Source organism: Macrobrachium nipponense, chromosome 7, assembly GCF_015104395.2.
Source record: "Macrobrachium nipponense isolate FS-2020 chromosome 7, ASM1510439v2, whole genome shotgun sequence".
Lineage (NCBI taxonomy): Eukaryota > Metazoa > Arthropoda > Malacostraca > Decapoda > Palaemonidae > Macrobrachium > Macrobrachium nipponense.
In genome coordinates, this window is record NC_061109.1 from 11,411,139 (window position 1) to 11,432,713 (window position 21,575).

The 21,575-nt window shown below is 45.9% G+C and overlaps 1 protein-coding gene across 1 annotated transcript in view; it reads left to right on the top strand.

The window, feature by feature from the left end:
• Positions 1 to 21,575, top strand: part of LOC135217537 (serine/threonine-protein kinase atr-like) — a 796,062-nt gene that overhangs the window by 537,530 nt on the left and 236,957 nt on the right. Inside the window, 2 exon segments of the mRNA XM_064253504.1 lie at positions 12,124 to 12,229; positions 15,978 to 16,125. Of these exon segments, the coding sequence (XP_064109574.1) occupies positions 12,124 to 12,229; positions 15,978 to 16,125 (254 nt within the window).

Sequence of the window (21,575 nt, forward strand, 5' to 3'; positions counted from 1 at the left end):
CCACAAGCTTTGGTTTCTGACCCTGTGACTGTGAAGGATTCTGTTCCCGTTGGGTGCGCTCCCCACTTCTTCTCGACTCGTTCGGATATGAGATCGGGGCGAAAAAGGACTTTTGCCTCTTCCTTCGGGGTTTTCACTCTGGTAAGAGAAGGGGAGTTTTAAGCTGTTTTTCTCTGAAGATGTTGACGGAGAACATCCTTCGACGTCTGCTTCATCGGACTCCAAGTCTTGGCTCGGCTTCTCCGTGATTCGTTCGGGATATAACCTTCCTTCCTTCTGCTCCTCCTTCCACCTCCCTCGCCAGTTTTCTTCGTCGAAAGCAAGCAAGACGCCTGGTTTTTTTGTTAAAAATGAAGACTTCGCTATGGACCAAGAGGGCTTTCCGTAAGGTCAACATCTGGATGGAATCTAGGAAAGCACAAGGAAGGACCACTTTCGCCTGCCTCCGTCTAGACTTAGCGGTAAGGTTTTTTTTTTTGGCAGGGATGTGGTACGAAACCTGGTGAAGACTTGGGACTGAAGGTTCCTACTTCGGCACAAGGAGATTTCGCCAGCGTTGTGGATCCTCTAGGAGATCTCTCTTTAGCTTTCAGCTAAAGTTTTCGTGGACGACTTCAGACTGGACCATCTTTTGAAGGGCCTTTTCAGGTCCTTGAAGTCTTCAACTTCTTAGACGGTATCTGGGAGTGTTAGACAACCAGTCTCGTAAAGCCCAGATTTGATTAGCCTCGGGGAGCTGTCCAGTGTAATGTCATGCATGGACAAGGCCGTCAGGGATGGCTCGGAGGAGTTAGCCTCTCATTTTTCTGCAGGCGTTTGAAGAAGAGATCGCTTTATTGCAATTTTTGCAGCTAAATCTGTCTCTCCCTCACAGAGGGCAGAGCTTTTGTATGCGCCTTTTTCGAGCCATCTCTCCCCAGGCTAATGGTGAAGGATCTGGCAGTAAGCCTTCAAGAAAAAGCACTCAAGATCTTTTGGCTCAGTCGTCGCGACGTCCTACTGGCCCTTCCACGTCTTCAGGAGGCCAGTCTCTTAGAAAGCAGCAAGCCCTTTCGTGGAGGAACTTCAGCTTAGATCTTCACCCCGAGGAAGAAGTCTTCCTAGAGGGTAGAGCCCCGGCTAAGTCTAGGGGCAAGAAATGAGAGATCCGTCCTTCAGTCGCCGGTAGAGCCAGGCTGCAGTTGTTCGTAGAAGCCTGGAGAAGAGAGAGCGGACACCTGGTCTCTCAACATCATAGAAAGGGGTACAAATCTCTTTCGTAAAGTCACCCCCGCTGACGAATCCACCCTCCAGGGATTGTCCCGTCGTATCCTCGAGAAAAAGCGGAAGATACTTTTCTATCTGCTCTGCAGATGCTCGAGAAGGGAGCAGTAGAACAGGTCTTAGACCCTGGCAGGGCAACGCCAGGATTTTACAACAGATGTTTCTAGTTCCGAAACAGTCGGGAGGGTGGGGGCCGGTCTTGGACGTAAGTCATCTGAACCCCTCTTTATAGAGAAGCAGAGGTTCAAGATGGAGACACCTCAGTCAGTTCTGGGGGCCTTAAGACTGGAGATTGGATGGTATCACTTGACCTTCAGGACGCCTACTTTCACGTCCCGATACATCCCCAATCAAATGAAGTACCTTTGCTTCATCCTGAAACGGAAAAGGTATTTCAGTTCAGGGCTCTTTGTTTCGGATGAGTACGGCCCTAGTTTGTGTTCACCATCTTAATGAAGAATGTGGCGAGGTGGGGCTCCCTCCTTTCCAACATCAGGATCTCGCTCTATCTGACGACTGGCTCATACGAGCCTCTTGCAGACCCGGTGCCTGAAGGCCTGCAAACGACCTCTGTCTTTAGCTGCTCCCCCTGGGACTTCTGGTAAACTTCGAAAAGTCCCACATCTGACCCCAACACAGGTCCATCGTGTATCTGGGGATTCAGATGGATTCAGTGGCTTTCGGGCTTTTCCGTCCCAGGAACGTCAGCAGCAAGGCATAGAAAAAAGTGTCGCTTTTCTAGGGAAGGATTTCATGCTCGGGTGAGGGGAATGGATGAGTCTGCTGGGGACCATTTCCTCGCTGGAGAAGTTTGTTTTCCCTGGGGAGGCTACACCTTCGACCTCTCAGTTCTTCCTGTCGGACAGCTGGACAGACTAGGACAACCTCGACATGATTTTGGTAACCATCTCAGAGAGGTAAAGAGCCATCTAAGATGGTGGCTCGATCCCGTGAAGCTGTCAGGGAGGGCATGTCCCTCAAGCTTCGGAACCCCGACTAGTGTGGGTTCTCCGACGCGTCATCCAACAGGGTGGGGAGCAACACTAGGAGGGGAGAAGTGTCAGGCACCTGGAGAGGGGAACAGGTTTTAGCCCCCCCCCCCCCCCCATGGCATATCAACTTCAAGAGCTGCATCGATCAGTTAGCGCTTCCTGGTTCTTTCAGACAAAGCTCCCCGTCGCGTAGTCAAAGTCAACTCAGACAACACCACAGCCCTGCATACTTGAAGAAGGCAAAGGTAGGAACTCACTCTCGGCTGTTCGCTCTAAGCGAAAGAGATCTTCTTTGGGCGAAGGCGAGAGAAGTTACGATCTTAACAAGGTTCATTGCTGGAGTTGAGAACGTCGTGCGGATCTCCTCAGTCAACAAGGACATTGCTGCCGACAGAGTGACCTCCATCAGGACGTATGCCAGGAGCTGTGGGGTCTTTGGGGGATGTCCTTTGGTGGACATCTTTGCGACATCAAGAACGGCGAGACTTCTCTTTACTGCTCTCCCCAGTTCTCGATCCGATAGCAGTAGCAGTAGACGCCCTTTTATGGGATTGGACGGGCCTAGACCTCTACGCATTTTCCCCCTTTCATTGATTCTGGGGGCAGTGATAAGAAAGTTTGCAGCTCGGAAGGACGAGGTTGACGTTAAATCGCCCCCCTTTTGGCCGCAGCGGACTGGGTTCACAGAGGTGATGTCCTTCCTGGTAGCGTTTTCCGAGAATCTCTTCCGTTAGGAGAGATCTACTCAAACAGCCCACTTTCGAGAGGTACCAACAAAAACCTCTCCGCTCTGAGTCTGACTGCGTTCAGACTATCCAGAAGCTGGCCAGAGCGAGAGGTTTTTTCGAAACCTGTGGCTAAAGCTATCGCCACCCGCGAGGAGACCATCATCATCGCGGTGTAACCAATTGAAGTGGGCAGCTTTTAGGAGCTGGTGTAAGAAGAACAGGAGTTTCCTCTACCACGACCTCTGTGAGCCAGATCGCCGACTTCCTACTTTATCTCAGACGAGATTTGAAGCTTGCAGTGTCGACCATTAAGGGCTACAGAAGTGTTTTTATCTGTAGTTTTTCGCCATAGAGGTCTAGACCTAGCTAATAACAAGATCTCCATGATCTATGAGATCTTTTGAGACCACCAAGGTGCCTCTACCTAAGTTGCCTTCTTGGGAACTTAGACGTGGTCCTGAAAGTTTTAATGTCAAGTCGCTTTTGACCCTCTTCACTGGGCGTCTTTGCGAGACTTGATGAAGAAGACTGTATTCTTAACTGCTCTGGCGACGGCTAAGAGAGTTAGCGAGATACAAGCTATTAGTAAGCACGTCGGCTTCAAAGGGGCATAATGCGGTCTGCTCTTTGGGAATGATGTGTTCTGCTAATGAAAACCCCTCCAACCCTTGGCCTAAGGCATTCGAGATCAAGGGTATGGCAGAGGATCATTGGTCGAGAGCCAAAGAGTCCTGTGTCCTGTCAGGGCTCTAAAGATACCTTCGGAGAACAAAGAAATTGTAGACGTTCTTGCGGAGAACTTATGGTGTTTGGGTCAAGAGACCGAGATATGCCCATGTCCAAGAATGCGTTGGCATTCTTTTTAAAGGAACACCATAAAGGAGGCGCACTCATCTTGCAAGGATATTGACTTTGGACTGTTGAGAGTAAACGCTCACGAAGTGAGGGCTATTTCGACCTCGATAGCCTTCCAGGAAAAAATATGGCCCTCAAAGACATTTTGAGTGCCACTTTTTGGAGGAGTAACTCGGTGTTCGCCTCGCACTACCTACGGAGGTGAGAACGACGTATTGAAAACTGTTACTCTCTTGGCGGGTTACGTATTGCCGCAGACACTATTTTTGGGGGCAGGGAGGTAGCACTCATCCTTTCCCATAGAAAAGGTAGGTGAGTTTTTTTAGTCTCTGTTTTGTTATGGTTGTAGGGTCGGCCACCGATGCGGACTTCCCTTCTATTAGCCTTTTTATGTGGGAGTTATTTTTTGTTAGGCTAACTTAGGTGGTGGTTTTGCCTCGTTGCCCTCAGAAGTATGGTCATGGTCTAGTCACTTGTTGGTCACGTCCCCGTTGACAGATCATCTAGAGCGCACCAACTACAGATGCAGGCTTGGGTGACAGTAATCACGAAGTCAGCTATGCTAACAGGTAAGGAACCAAGATGTCAATCATCTATGTATATGTTTCCTAAAAATCCTTTTTTGTCTCACTGCCAAGAAGGTGGGATTCAGCTATATATATTCTGACCAGGTAAGTTTCATGAACAAATGATATTGTTAAGATACAATAAAGTTTGTTCATACTTACCTGGCAGATATATATATATTTAAAGTACCCACCCATCTCCCCTCAGGAGACAGTGGAGATAGAAATCTGATAGAAAATGGAATGATTCCTGATACCCGCCTCCCAGCGGTGGGAAATGGGTACTAACCACCCTACTCCACTACGTGTGTCGTAAGTTTTGTCCGTAGTAATACAAACCCCTCCGGTCCCTTTAAAACAATAGGAAGGTAACTAGCGGCAGCTGGGACGGTCGTAAGCTTCGAACAAGGGGAGAACGGTAGTTAAACTGCTTGTCGATCTGTGCGCGCCCGCAGCGCCCGAGAGGTGAAGAATCACTTTTGCTTTCGGCCCGCGGGTGTGAAGGACGTGTTCGTCATCGCTCTCCCCCCCCCCCCCTGCCCGCTTCATCGTCGTATGCTTTGTTTATAGTGTGTTTTTTCTACTAATGGTTTGGTTTGACTTGAAAATGAAACTGTAGTACACTGTTTTCATTTTCATTACTTAATATGAATCAACAATGGAGCTATCGCGTAGAGACGCGATTTCCGCTCTTTTCATGAATTGAACCCTTGAATTATGTCTCGGTGCCGAGGGCGGGCGCACTCGCGCCGAGTCATGATTTTTTGGGCGAAAGTGTGTAATTGAAAGATGTAAGTACTCTTTTTCATTATATTTGCCCTGTGCGTTCGTTGCCGAGAGCTTGATTGCGCTCGGCAAGAGCCTCTTATTTTGTATGAATAGAATGCAATGAAAGTGGATTCGCCAATGCAGTTTTCTTTTCATTTTCATTTATTTATTGCATCAAATTTAATTTTTGGATCAATTTCCGCTCTTACCCGGAATTAATCCTTACGATTTATTGCTGTGAAAGTGAAATAGCAAGTGCAGTATTGTTCATTTTCATATATATTTATGATAGCATCATATTTATTATGGATCAAGTTTCCGCTCTTACCGCTTGGGGGGGGATTGATTTTTCCCCTCTTTAAGTTCTATGAAGTGAATCGCAAGTGCAGTATTCTGTTTCATTTCATATTACTTTTCACTGCTGTGCGGGGTAGGGGAAGCGAAGGTCTGCCAGAAGTCGTCGGAAAGCTCTCCCGCGACTCCCTTGGTATCCGATTCTTCGTTCTTCTTTCTGCCCCCCCGCTCAGCTTTCTCGTATTTTGTTTTTGGGGTGGGGTCCTTCCGTTCGGGGTGGGCATGTCTCCCCCCCCGTGCGTGAGGGAACCCCTCTTACTAATCTGTCTGTGTCTACGAGGTGCTACAGCCGTGGGAGACGACCTTGGACAGGTATGGACCCACTGCGTCTGCAGGGCGTGCCTAGCATCCCCACGATCTGCTGCAGAGTCTAGCGAGGTCTGGGGGCGGTGACCTGGGGAGTGGTCTCCACTACAACCTTCACGCCGATTATGCTGCCTTCCCCCCGCTGGTCTACACTCCCCATGCTGTTGTCGGTGGGGGGACGCCGTCTGCCGCTTCTAGGGCCGGTCGCCACCGTACCGAGGAGGGGTAAGGGTAGCCGCCGCCGCCTGTTTTGTTTTCTTCGTGTTGCCTGCCCCAGACTTTCCGCTGTTCCAGCAGCTCGCCCCTGGACCGTCCGCCGCCAGTACCACGCTGGCTGCCGATGATTCTACGAGGGCGATGGCTGGGGCCTGCCGTACCTGTCGCTGATGTGGTTCCCGCTACTGGCTTGCTGTCCCTTCGTGTTTACCGCTGAGCTGTTCCTGCCGCTCCTTGAGCTGGTTGCTGTTCCTGTCGCTCCTGGTTCCTGCGCCTGTCCATGCTGGTCCCTTCCCATGGTGTATCTTCCCCAGTTCCCAGGTCCTTCCGGACAGGTGCAGTCGGGCTCGTGTTTGCTTCGGCAAATAGGCCCGACTCGCCTGGATGGAGGACCATGGGGACGACTGTCCTGCGTGTGGAGCTGACGAAGGAGAGGAAGGTGTCATCTTCGTCTTTCGTCTGGTTGCTGCCTCTTCCCCTTCGACTTCTAAGGCCCATAAGCCGAAGAAGAAGAAGGCTGCCTCCCCCCCCTAAGAAAAAGTCTCCTTCGGGAACTTCTAGGGCCCGTCCCACCTCGGTGGGGACGGGGGGGTCCTTTCTGCTGGTCCTCCTTGCTCCTTCGGGAGCGGGGCCCGTCTCCCCTTCCGTAAGGAAAGAAGATAGACGGGACCAGAGGAGTATCGGTTAGCTCTGGTACTCCTTCCTCGCCTGGTGCTAGCGGCGATGCCGCTACGCCAGGTTCCGGCTCGGGTCTCTCGTTCGCAGGGAGATCCCGAGTGTACGATCTCCTTCGGGTACCGTGCAGCCAAAGTTAAGACGCCTGATTCGCTCAGCGTCATGACCGAGGCACGGAGCAGAAGACTGTCGAAGACAGCCGCTCAGGTGACTCTCGCCAGGCCAGCGGCCGCTCTCGCAGCGACCAGCCGGTACCTCGGGTGGACGTGACGGTCTCTGACCGGCCACGGGTTGAGGCTGGGAAGAGAGTCCCCCAGGTCCCCTCGACGACGGTACCAGCCCTCGGCTGGTACCAGCGGTTTGACGTGCCGCGATGGACGCTCACCGGTCTCACGGCGAAAGCGAGCTCTGCAGGTCACTGACCGCCGCTCCCACAGGGACCGGGCGGATACGGTGACCTATTCAGCAGCTCGTCTGACGCACGGGGACCGGGGTGACGTGCTCAGTCGAGCCGCTCGCCACAGGTGAGCGGCACGGCCAGGCCTGCAGATCGATCCCCACGCGGGTTGGTGGTGGATCGGCTGCAGCCCCCCACGTACGCTGGTCCTGCCAGCGAGCGGGGGGGGCAGCGTCAGGTCTGTCTCTCCACTACCTTCAACTTCCTCGGGCTACACCGGGAAGAGCGAGGTAGCTAGGATGTGATCGTGAGAGGTGCCCCGCGCCGCTCACGATCCCGTCACGACGCCGCACGTGCCACGTAGGTCTTAGGACCAACCAGGACGTACGCGCAAGTGATTGGAGGCGACCGTCAGGGGGAGAGGGGGTAGCGTCAGTTCTGTCTCTCCGATACCTTCAACTTCCTCGGCATACGCCAGGAAGAGCGAAGGTATATAGGAGTGATCGTTGAGAGATGCGCCGCTCACGATCCCGTCACGACGCCGCACGTGCCAGGTTGGTCTTAGGACCAACCAGGACTACGCGCAAGTGATTGGAGGCAACCGTCAGGGATCTGTTGCTGGTCCTTCTTCTGAAGGAGGAGGGGGTCCTGGGAGCTGCTCTTGTTGGAGGGACTGGACGGTCCTACTCTCAAGACGCTGTAGCTTCCGAGATTCAGAGTAACTTTACCCCAGGTTATTGCACTGATTCGTCAGCACAAACGTACCGGGGGGAAGGATCGCCGCTACCCACCAGCAGAGCCCATGTCTCTGCTCGAGTCGTTTTGGGGCCCGAGAGGGAACCCAAACCGACGGTGGGTTTGCCGCGATCGAAGCTTGCCGATTCTGTCTTGAACCAGAGTCTCTCGTCTCCGGACAAGAAGGCTCTCTCAGTTCTGGCCGGTCGATCAAGCTACTTCCACCTCCTCTACTGCGACAGCGGCGTTTTCTACGTGTCTTCGGACACCGTATTTAAATACTCCTTCGGTCCTCCTGAGAGGTTTCGACCTCGACGAGGACTGGAATGAGTCGGAGGACGGTATCGGCTCTCTCCTGTCAGGTGTCGATCAGCCCACCCAGACGACGTTCACAGTGGCGGCAGACCCTTACCTACAGTGAGAGTTCGTAACCCTCCTCGGGAAAACGTCTTCCTGACGATACGTTTCCCAGACCTGAGAGGCCATCGCCGCAAGGCGATGGCTGCTCCTACTCTTCTCCAACTGCTAGTTCCACTGGGAAGGCGAGCGAGTATCCAATTCCTCCCCATTCCCTCTCTCCTTACGGCTACGAGGGAAAGGGGAAGGATCCTACAGAGATTTCTCTGTAGGATCCCACGTGGGGACTGCGCTACCAGGGGGGACCTTCGGGTCCTAACCTGACGTAAGCCCCGGTCGTTGAGGAGGGATCCTGCCCCATTCTCGATTTCTACGGGAATCGAGAGGACCACCAGCCGATAACGTTTGACGAATTCGGTGGGGGTGGGTTTCGCAGACTGCTTAGAATTCTACGGAATTTCTAGCGAATTCAGTGTTAGAGTTTTCTTACGATCCTCCAAAAACATAGGCGAGACCACGGTCCAAAGTGAGCGAGACGAGAATCCCCGATATGTTACACGATAATCGGGAACCTCAGCCTATGCTCGAATTCCTGGAATTTCTAGCATTAGGAAGAAGACTGCTGCTGAAAGAAGACTATCTCACAGTAGGCGACCAACCTGGAATAGAGAAGAACGGACGGGGAATATCCAGTTTGGCTGGAACTATCGTCTTAGTATTCTGTTCACCATTGAAGCTTTCCTTCGAGGAAGACTTCTCCTTCACTCTCTTTAATAGAGAACGAAGGTGGTCGATCTCCAATCCTTATTTTGTTTTCTTGAAGGAAAGAATTTAGGATGGAGATCGTTGTTCAGAATCCTACAAATATACTACGTATATTAACCTCGCGACATGATTCTGCTAAGCAGTTGTATGGTCCGAGGGGTAGGCGCATATCCTGGTTATTCTACGGATTGCGACTTAGACGAAAAGTATTCTAATTGAACTGCAACCCGGGTTGCCCTGCAACCTCCCAGGAGTTTCCAGTTTCAATTTTATATACTTATGGTGTTGTCACAACAACACCATTTAAGCTTTTATATTTACCGAAATTCGTTTCGCTTAAATATAATTGCTCGAGCATATCTTTTTATGCTCGGTGGTTCTAGCCGAACGCATTCCTTCGTGGAAAAGATTACTTGGCAACTCAGGATGACGAGTCAGCGACAGCTACTGCGTATTGAATTGCCCGAGCATTTCAGTATCAGCTGCCGCTTTGAGGTAGACGGTTGTTTATGTCTTTCTCACCTGCTTTGATTGAATAACAACCGTATCTCTGCCCAACAATCACGGACTTAAGTCTCTGATTAACAGGGATTCTCGCATACATGAATGACCATCTATGCTGGGAAACGTAGTATTCATCGTCTTCGGTATTGCGAGAATTTTAAACAGAGATATCTATTCGACTCTCATCTTTCTGTTTACCGCACGGTAAACAGAATTCTGTAATAGTCTCTTGCTGCATCGTATCCCGATAATGCGAATGATTTTTGCGGAATCTGAGTTTGTCCTCAAAATATCTTGTATTCGAAGGTGTACAATTGTTCATTGTTCACCCCGGATTAGCAGATGTATTGAAAGAGACATCGCCTACTCCCACACCTGCCAGCTCTACTTCCAAACGTTCAGCCCATGAGAAGCAGAGTTCTTCAAGCGGCTCTCCCTGTTTCATTACTGAAGAACGCCCCGCCTTTCATTGTACAACGGACAGCAATGAAATGGCGGTTAGCGTTTTCAGTCATTTGTAAGCACAGGTTTAGAATCTTGAGATTCCTTCTCTCGATTCAGCTGGAAGACGTAGGTTGCATTCATTGCCTACCTTCGTCTTCAACGTCACATAGTGTTGTTTCTCCTTAAGCTGAGATTCAACGTCTATGAGATTTTTCTTGCCATCAGGGACCCCGGTCTTTTGAAGGCAATTGACTTTCGCCTTTTGAGCTTATGCATTAAGAGAATCATCGCCGCGCCGTCCGGCATCGGTGACTACAAATATTTATTTGTTAGTCTCTCAGCATAACTTTAAAGGGCGAAGGTCACGTGACTTACCCGGATGCTTGGACAACTTGCTGCCTCTACTGATTCCGAACCAGTCAGTCGGCAGCTGTCAGAGCGCCCGAGTCAGTACGAACTATGCTGTGGACTTAGTTCGGTTGTTCCAGAGCAATCATTACTTCGTCTTAATAGCTTGTCAGTATGAGTACTGTACATAACCAAAGTCGAGAAGAGGGATAGGTCATACGACTATTCCCTTCTTTTCGTCTTAGGTAACTGCATGACTTCTCTTGAGAAGTTTAAGCACAAAGGGATGGGGAGGGGTTTGTTACGCTCGATTTCGTACCGATCTTCCGTAGGCGAAGACTCAGAACCCTTCGGTAACTGACGAATTGTTTCGAGTCCTTCACAATACCCTCCCTAATGGACTTCAGCCTCCGATACGAAGGCTATGCGTGCTTTGTCTGTGAAGGTGCGACGGAGCTGTCTGAAGAAACTCGACACCCAGGATGAGTGTGGACGCTCTTCATCATTCTCTCGCGTTCCGCAAGAACTTCTCCGTGGCGCAGGTAATGAAGGCAGGCGCCTGGTCCAACCGGACCGCATGCACCTCCTTCTACCTTCAGGATATTGCCCACAGTTCCTTGGATCTTTTTCCTTGGGAAACCGTGGTGGTTGCTCAACACGTTGTGTAGTTAACCCAGACCCTCGCAGGCTGAACAGCATCGAGTCCTGGTGTGACCGTAAGAATGGATGAGGAATGAGAGTGTGACTGGCTCTCTTCCATCTTTTTTCCCTCTACCTTTGGGTAGAGGGACACGGTCGTCACCCTGCTGGGTAGGACGAGATGCAGGTGAGCTACTCAATAGAGCACCACCTCCTATCCCTTTCAGTAGGGATAGGAGTAAATATCCACCACTTCCTCCAACAAGGGGGAGGAAGTGGATGCCAAATTGAGACAAACCCATCATTTATGATTGTCTCTTGCAAACAGGAACAAGTTCTTGCTTGCTGGTACGAAGAGATACGCTTGCCTCTCTCTTAGTACTTGGCCCAGAGGTCTGACCATTGATCCTGCGGTGCACACCCCGATCAATCGGACAGAGGTTTGGATCCCTCCCTTGCTCTTACGACCAGGGAGGCACTCCAGGGTTGGACGAACACCAGTATGTTCACCAAAAAGCTCAGATTCCTCCCACCAAGAAGTGAGTCTTCCTATTGTTAAAGGACCGAGGGTTTGTATTACGTATCGGAACAAATGACAATTTGTCGAAAATTGCATTTTTCCTAACTATACAAACCTGAGGTCCTTTACATATAGTCCCACCTCATGCCACCCCTCACTCTGCAACTTTTTGCATGGGCCTAAGCAAAAGGTTCATTCTTCACCTCTCGGGCGCGCGGGCGCGCGCACGATCGGACAAGCAGTTAACCTACCGTTCTCCCCTTGTTCGAAGCTTACGACCGTCCCAGCTGCCGCTAGTTACCTTCCTATGTTAAAGGACCTCAGGTTTGTATAGTAGGAAAAATGCAATTTTCGACAAATTGTCATTTTAGAAATTCTGTCGGACTTCAGAGAATACAGCTATATATATATCTGCCAGGTAAGTATGAACAAACTTTATTGTATCTTAACAATATCATATTTCATTAAGTAGTGTGGAGTGCATACTAGTACAGTAACCAGTTTAAAAGTAAAAGAAATGCTTATTTAATTCCTCTTTCGTTACCAAAATAATAGTAACATTGTTTGCATTTGGTAATTACCCTAGAACATTGTTTGCATTGCCACTTCATTTCAAGATATCTTTTGTAGTGTTATAGAACTTATTTGGCAATAAGATAATTTACTATTGAAATTGTTATCTCCTTTACAGTGTATCTATGTTTCACTGGATGAGCCTGATGGTGTTGCTGGTGTAGCAGCAATTCGTCGTGATGATCCCTCCTTAGAGGAACAAGTTCTTGAATATGAATCCACAGGTAAAATTATACTGTGCATTAAATTTTCATGTTCTATTTTTTACAAGGCCTGAAGCCAAAGGGCTCCATAAATGCAGATTTATGTTGGCCTGATAACCCTTTTTCTGTTTGTATTCATTTCCCATCACTTTTTAATGATTTTCCATATGGAGATTTTCTGGTGATGACATGAAGCTGCTTCATGCCAGAGTTATCAACAACTGAAGCACATTTTATAATTAGTAACTATGGGAAAAGTATGTACTTGGTGAAGGGAAGAGATTATACCACATGCTTGTAGAACTTCAGAAAGCATTTGATAGGATGCCAAGACAGTTAGAGGAGTTTATGAGTGAAGACCATACATGAAAGACTTGTAACTGGTAATGTTGCTTTTCTTTACCACAAAATTTAGAATGGAGACTGGCAAGTGTTGCAGAAACAGGTTGAGACAATTATTAATATTCATCAAAGATCAGCTCTGAACCCTTTTCTTTGTTTTGCCATAAAAAGGGAGGAACTAACAAAGTAGCACAGACAGGGCCCTCTCAGCTTGCCCTCCCATGGCCTACAACCCCTAAAATACCCCTTTTTCAACATGCTTATGGCTTATCAGCCTTACCATTACCCCTTTCTGTCCATGTAGCATTGCCAATCATACAAACAGTTTTAATTTTTATTGCATTCATATTTTATATATGTTGCGGTAGTGCAGACCCTCCACATAACAGCAGTATCCAGATAGTGCAAATACATATATTCAAGAGATTATTATAAGAAGGGAAGAAACTGTTACCCCAGAATCATCAAAATCCCGAGTGGGGTTCTGGTTAACTGATTTTTCTGGATACTAATTGACCCCAGGCTCAAAGCTGTTTCTAAATTGATTCAGGCAGCTTTGAACAGTTGTAATAATGAATAGATTATGTTATATACTAAAAAAAATGATGTTGAAAAATACAAAAAACCTATGCCACATGAAAAATTTTGAAAATGTTAAGGAAACATTAATATTCAGTAAAGAAAACTTCATTTTAAATTCACTAAAGAAAGCTTCATTTTAAGTCATCAAACCTCTGATAAACCATATATAAATAATTTACATTAAAGAATTATTCCATATGTAAAATATACCCCTGATAATACAGAAACAATTATTAATGAAGAAGCTGAACAGTGCATAGCTATGTTAACCTGGATCACAGATATATGAGAAGTTGTAAATCCAGTATGAAGAAATATATTTGATGATGGTCATCCAATGACTGTGGAGTTTCTTATGACTAGGTCTGGATGATCAATAAATAGAGCAGTATTAAATAGTAGAATGAATAAAATTTTTTTACTCTGGTGATTCTTAAGTGTAGCCAAAAGAGGAAGAGTCAGCCAAAAGTTAAGAAGATAAAAAGAAAGATACATAAAAACAATGTCAGTACAAATGTTTTCAAATTATCTTCAAAATAACAAAAAGTAAAATACTAAAGAACAAAAAGAAAAAAAAAAAACAAAAAAAAAAAAGTAGAGGCCTGGGCCCTCTCTCCCTGAAGGGGCAATATCCCCTTGGGAGACGGACCAGCATGCTCATAACACAAGTGATGACAAAGCAGAAGAAAAAGGCACATCTACTGCAATTTGCAGCTGTCCTAAGCGTGCCAACACAGAAAACGGAAGGTCGTCTAAAAATGTTGACTTCCCTGCAACTTCTGGGCTGAATAAATATGAAACAAGGTACAGGCTTTGATAAAAAAAAACTAGCTTGGGGGAAGGAGAGCAAAACTGGTGCATCACGAGGTTCCAAGCCTGGTCGGCGACCAGCATCCACCTAGTATACTCATGAGTTGCCAGATGCCACAGATTCCATGCTTTATAATCTTTGATTGTTTTTAACTGGTTTTCAGCTGGCGCTAGAAGATTATCCTATTATTAAGACCTCATGCTTGTTAGTTATGAAAAATACAAATTGATTAAAAGATTTGTCATTTTTGTGATAATTATGAATGTTTTATGTAAATCAACTGACTGCAAGTAATTCCTGTGGTGTCATTAGAGGCTTGAAAACCTCTGAATAACTGACATTTCTGGTTAAGAGGCATTGCACTGTACAGTTCACTCGCAGGGGGGGGATAGGGACCACAACCACCTGCGACTAGCCAAATACTTGACACCTCCCTCTAAAAACACTTTAAACAAATCAAATTTTTGAGTCCTGTTACTGGGCCATACTAATCCTCTCCAAGAGACAGTCATGTATAAAATTGTCGATATTTGGATTCCAGTACACTGCAAGTACGTATACAATGTAGAACTTACTGAAAATTTTAAAACAAAAAGAACTTCATGGTAACTGTACTTCAGATTTTTCTGATGATAAATAGGTTGTCCGGACGTAGTGTATACAGCCATACCTTGTGCATGTGAGGATGTTATGATAAATAAAGTCAGGGCCCATCAAACCCCGGGATTTAAAAAACTGCAACAATTCGACATTGTTACTATTTACAAGAGTCTCAGATAAGATCAAATCATAGTTATGGGCACAACTCTGTAGATCAAGGAAAGTTGACCATAAGCCCCAAATTATTGAGTAAAGTATTCTGCAATTTTTCTTACTGCAACGAGTAAGAGGTCCAGGGTTCAGCTCAGTGTCTCCTGAAAGAATTAAGAATAACATATCAAAATCAAAACTAATAGATTCATAACAACAGTAACATTGTAAAAATCAGCAGAACAATAAACAACAATGCTATCAACAGCAATACTATTAATTGTATTTTTAAAAATTTTATATAAAGTGTTAATAAAACATGTCCATATGTCATGGAAAAAAAGCCCGTGTCGGAAGTAACCTGGCTCAACTAGGTGGGGCCGGCACTCCTTTTATGTAAGCAAATGTAATATGCCAGGTTTGCCATAACATTGGGGGGAGGACAGTCAGGATAGATTTAGAAATAAAATGCTCAGTAGGAAATAAGTTAGGTAAAGATGAAGGCACTTTCCTGATAATCCACCAAGCAATTTTTCTTTTTCCCTCAAGGATATATCCATTGAATTGCGAACCACAGGCAACAGAACTCAAACCCAAAATCATGGAAGGTCACTGTCAGTGGCTATGGTACTGTCCAAGCTTGGAGAACAAAGTTTGAATTTAGAGTAACCTTCTCATAGAAGGGTTGTCTATCAACGCTAAAGAGTCCCTTCTACCCATTGGTTTGATTTCGGAGTGACCTTCTCCTAAAAGAGTTGCCTGCCAAGGCTAAAGAGTCTGTTCTACCCCAACATTTTATGTACCAAAATTCATTGGAAAATAGTAGCTACTTTATCAGTATAAAATTAGTAGACACTGTATTTATTAACAACTTTAATATCTTACAATACTTGAAATGAAATACTAATGCTATTTCATTGTGAAGGAATATAGAGTGAGACAGAATTTCACATAATTGCTACACTGGCTGTAGGATGTTATGTACCATATACTATCTTGGTTCATGTGATATATAATATAATTATGTCAGTTTGAATTTCTTGTAAATGCCTTGTTTTTTTTTTTTGTTTTTTTTTTGCAAGCTAACGAGTTTCTTTTCATTTATTATTTTTGTTCTTTGGGCTGCTTTTTCTTTTGGAGTTTCTAGGATGCAGCTTGGCATTTAACCAGAAAGTTACCATTTATTAAATCATGTAAAGTTTAAGCTTAAAAAATAAAGATTAAGCTTAAAAAATAAAGATATATAAAAATGAATATCACATTGATGAATTGTCAATTATGCAGGTCGTTTACAAGATGCATTGGGTTGTTATGAACGTATGTGTGTCAGCCAAAGTTCTGAAGACATCTACAAGGGTTTATTGGACTGTTACCTGAATCTTGATCAGCCACATTCCGTGCTCAATATTACTTCTGGTCTCCTTTCCCACAGGTAACTTTTCAATTTGGTTTTGATTTCTTTGTTTTTTTCTAGCTATATGGATTTTGATGTGAGTAAGATTTGTGAATTGTACCTTTTAAATATTCTGTTTTATCACTCTTGGCTATTACAAAATATGTTGTTGCTTAGGTATCATTTCAGTGCTTTATTTTATCTTACCCTTCATAGATTGAGGTAACTTCATAAAGATTTAAGGTAAACTATGTTTAACACTAGTACTAGTGTCTCCCTCATTTGTATATAGTACTTGTCTTTTCAGTGGTCCAGTTGCCATATACTGCACTTTAGATGAGAATGGTGGTGATTGTTCATACATGACTTCTTTTATATATATTTTGGGCTCTAAGATTAATTTCGATGATTAATTACTTTGCTTCATTTTGTTTGAAGTATGTATACTTTATTTCTTTTCTAAAGAATTACTGGGTGGAATGAATTTCTTTTTTATTTGGAAAACCCATTCAAAATACAGGCAATTCCCCATGGTTATTGGGCGGTGTGGGGGGGTGTTCCATTCTCGGTGGGGTGCTGATAAGTGAAAACCACCTGGATGGCACCTTGACTATTGAAGGGCTGGGTACTCGACCCCTTTCGGACCTCAAGTTTCACCCCAAAGACCTGCAGTTCCCCTTCAATGGTTTTGTCCGTCTCACCGAGAACGCCCTGGTCAGAGTTGACAAAGTTCCTAAGGAGACAGTCATATTTCCTTGAAGGAACAAGCCCAAGCCCAGAAGTCATATTTCTGAAGGAAACAAGCCCAAGCTGTCTGGGCTCGCACGCTGGCAGACTGGGGATGCGTTAACACCAGGTTAACGCCTCACAAGGGGTCGTATACCATCTTTACGACACCCCAAGAGGTCCCATCCCCATTCACGGACAAGATCGCGGAGCTAATGCTCCAGGCGTCTTATGAAGATCTCCCTATGCCAGCTCTTAAGGAGACGGAAGCTACCTCCCTCCTCATGCCAGCCACCAGGGAATTCTGGCATGACGCTCCGTCGACTTTTACGGTTGGGAAATTGGACCCTAACTGCGCCTCCACTCTGTTCTCAGACCAGACTTCCAGACCTGCCTGAGAACTTACTGAAAGCAGAGTTTGAGGCAAGATCTAGGCTGGCGAGGTCCATCAACACAGTAACATCACTGGAGTTGGTAGCCTCCATGTATAGAGAAGAACAGATCTTCCAGGTCCTAATGAAGAGTCTTCTGCAGACTTTTCAGTTAGATTTATTTGAATTCACTGCAGCCAGGAGAACCTGCAGAAAATATGTGCTGGCTGAGGCATCTATTAGCACGAGCTACTAGATTGATCAAGTCCTCTTTCTGGGGTAAGAATCTTTTTCCCCCGGAGGATGTAGACAAGGTTTTGCAGGAGGCCTCTAGAACCAATCAGAGCCTCCGAGTTCGTTGGGGACTTCCATCAAAACAAAAGTTCGATCCAACGAGCAAGCATCAGAAGCCGAAAAAAGAAGCAAAAGGTACTACGCCCCGATACAAAGCTTCCCCAGGCCCAACAACAGTATCAGCCTATCTATCTGCCCCAGGCGTTGAAACCCTCGACGTCTAAGGCACCTCCGCCACAACAATTTATGATAGTACCAGCCCCACAAGGCTCGCAACCAACTGCTACGGCAACTTGGATGTCTTCTCCAGCCTTCAACCCGGTCTATGAAGCCACCGGATCATTTCGGGGCTATGCCAGACAATCTGGCAGTGCAGAGCTAGAGGTCAGTCACGTCAACGTGGCAGACCTAGAGCCAGAGGTGCAAGGGGAGGCAGAGGTTTCAAACCAGCACAAAACCAGTGAGATGAATCAAGTAGGAGGTGAGACTATACTGGTTCAGAGATAGATGGACCTTCAGCCCTTGGGCTCACAGTATTGTTTCCAAGGGGCTGGGTTGGAGGTGGATAAAGGGGTCTCCACCTCTGCCGGTGAACTTCTTCCAGACCCCTCACCGGATCTGGAGGAGTACACCAAAGGTCTCCTATCTTTGGTAAAAGATAGGAGGGTAAAAAGCCTAAAATTCAAGGGACGTCTGTTTACTGTTCCAAAGAAGAAGTCTACCAAAATGAGAGTAATTCTGGACTTGTCCAAACTCAATTCTTAGTTCTTTGTGACAAGTTCCGTATGCTGACTGTCTCTCAGGTAGGGACCTTACTTCCCCGTGGGCCGTCACCACCTCTGTAGATCTTACAGACGCATATTATCATGTTCCAATAGCAAGAAAACTTCTCTCCATACCTAGGCTTCCGCCTAGGCACCAGATCTATGCATTCAAGGTGATGCCGTTCGGCCTCAACATTGCACCCAGAGTTTTCACGAAATCAGAGAGACAGTAGTACAAGAACTCAGGAACCAAGGAATAATGCTGGCAACCTTATCTTAGACGACTGGATCATTTGGGTGAACACAGTCGAGGAATGTCACAGAGCGACATCCAAAGTAATTCAGTTCCTGGAAAGTCTAGGTTTTCAGTTGAACCTGAAGAAATCCTGGCTGGAACCAGCAACCCAGTTCGAATGGCTGGGGATTCATTGGGACCTGGAGTGTCACAAGCTGTCTCTTCCTCCCAAAAAAGGTCAAGGAGATAGCATCAGCTATAAAACAATTTATCAGAACAGAAATATCTCGGCGATCTCTAGAAAGAATTCTCGGCTTACTTCAATTTGCGTCAGTAACAGACGTCCTACTGAAAGCCAAACTAAAAGACATCAATAAGTTTGAGAAAGAGAGCCAACATTCATTTAAGAGACAAAGTCTCAACAATTCCCCCTGTGCTACTAAAGAGATTCTCCTTGGATGAAACCAAGAACCTTGCCAAAGACAATACCAATGCAAGTTCCCCCTATACAAAGTGACGATTCATACAGACGCGTCACTTAGTGGTTGGGGGGATACTCCCAACACCAGATGTCCCCAGGGGACCTGGTCCTCCGGGTATGAAAAATTTCCACATAAATGTGTTGGAAGCGATGGCAGTGTTGCTAACCCTAAAGCACTTGTCTCCTCCCAAGAAAAATCATGTGAGGATAGTTTCGGACAATACAGCAGTAGTCCACTGTATAAACAGGGGGGGGTTCCAAATCACCCAAACTGAATTATGTTCTAGTAGCAATCTTTACCTTGGCAGCAAAAAGACACTGGTACCTGTCAGCAACACATCTGGCAGGAGTAAGAAACGTAATAGCGGACGCTTTATCCAGGACCAAACCTATAGAGTCAGAATGGTCCCTAGACATGAATTCGTTTTGGTGGATATCCAGTCTGGTTCCAGGCCTCCAGGTAGATTTGTTTGCAACAAGCTCCAATCACAAACTTCTGTGCTATGTGGCCCCCAACCTGGACCCTCTGGCTTATGCCACAGACGCATTAGTGATAGACTGGAACCTCTGGCAGAAGATTTATCTGTTCCCTCCAGTGAATCTTCTGATGAAGGTACTACACAAACTAACGCTCCTTCAAAGGACAAGTAGCTCTGGTAGCACCCAACTGGCCCAAAAGCAGCTGGTTTCCGCTCTTTCTAGAGCTGAAACTCCTCCCAAATGGATCCCACGACCTGGACGTTGACGCAAGTGGTTCAAACACAGACTGTGTCAGCTTCCTCAGGAATTCTACAAACCCTAACTTTGTGGATTTCATGAAGTTTGCAGCTCATAAAGAGGCAAATATTGATCCGGACAATGTCATATTCATAGAATCTGACAAAAGGGATTCAACGCTTAGGCAATACGATTCGGCTGTTAAGAAATTAGCAGACTTTTTAAAGAATTCAGATATTCATCAGATGACCCCAAATCTGGCCATTTCATTCTTTAGAACTCTGTTTGAAAGAGGCCTAGCCGCTAGTACAATTACAACAATTAAGGGGGGCGTCCGCCTATATAGAAATAATGCTCCGATTTTATGAAATTATTATATTTTATACAAATATGTTTATAAGGTGATATTCCAAAAAAAATTTCAGAGTGATCGAATGATTATTTTGGTTTTTATTGAAAAAAAAAAAATAAAAAAAATTAAAAGTGTAACTCTTCCTTCATTTTTAGAGCTATTGCAATGCGGCTTTATACTCAGAAAGTATATCATAGTAGAAAAAAAATGTTGTGAACAGTTTTTCCATTTTTTGCTTTTTTGGATGGGGCGAGGGGGAATTTTCCCCCCAAAAATTTGTTTGATTTGGTATTTGGTTCTACAAAGTTCCTCGTCAACCTAAGAAAAAATCTAGCCCCCAACAAAATATTCGTCTTTCTTTCCTCTTTCCAATGGATATTTAACTTTAAAAATTGGCCTACAAATAAAAAATAGTTAGCGTTGAAGTGCAAAAAAGTGAAAACAGAAAAATGGCTGTAAAGGTCAAGAAGTGTTTTTTCTTGGCACTCGTGGAAAAAAAACTGATTTCTGGGCTCAGTTTCGTGTCGCTGCGCGAAATATCCTTTAATCCATTATTTCTAAGGTAAATGTACTAACACATACACGAGAATAAATAAAATAAAGAAAAGGTCAGTACAACTGACTCGCTCACCCTCCAAAAGAGGGTGTCGGTATGAACACTATGGCGAGTGAGACCACTACCACGAACACTTGCCAAAAGAAATCTCCCACTACAAAATCCCCACAAGAGGGGAGCCGACCCACAGAGTGGGCAGCAACTACTACTACTCCATCCCATGCTGCCGACTGCTGCGCCTCTGGTGGCCATCCTTTTCAGTTAGCGCACAACGTATACACGTGCCCTTTTTGCTCTGTGTTTTTGTGCCCGGCCTTTTTTACTGATTAGTTCTCGGATGAGCGTACAGTAAATGGAGCCTGTAACCCCCCCCCCACCATTGCAGCAGCTAAGTTAAGTAATCAGTGTTTATTGCTATTTGGTTTTTTTCCGGCCTTGAGTCAGTATTTGCCGTTTTTTTAGGTATAAATACGAGCTCTAGGTCGAAGCATGGCAGCATGGTTTCTGCTCGTGGCGGGTTCGTTCTTGGTCTTCCATACCCAGAACCTTCCCTTACTTTATTACGCTCTGTTATTAGTTATCCTATTTATATTAAGGGTACAGCTACGGGGTTTATGTCATGCATGCATGTCTTTTCACCTTGCTGTAGGCATCTTCCATCCAGACCCTAGCCACACTCTTAGTATCGGCCCCGGCTAGCTTTGAGTGGTAGACTTTCTTTCGGGTTTAGTCGTACACTCCTGGATTTTTTCTCCTACTGTTTTATTTTCTTCTTTACGTTTAGTGATTTTGTTTAATTATGTATTATGTTTTACGTTAGTGTACGGCGTCTGGCTTTCACCTAGCCTAGGTTATGTCCTATTTGGTCCCATGTGCTTCCGCTCTTCAGTTCGGTTGCATCTCTATAGCATCTCTCTGATCAGTCGGTTGTGTATCCTAGGCTTTATTGTTTCATTGTATCTCTTGTTACGCTCCGTGGTCACTACGTGATCA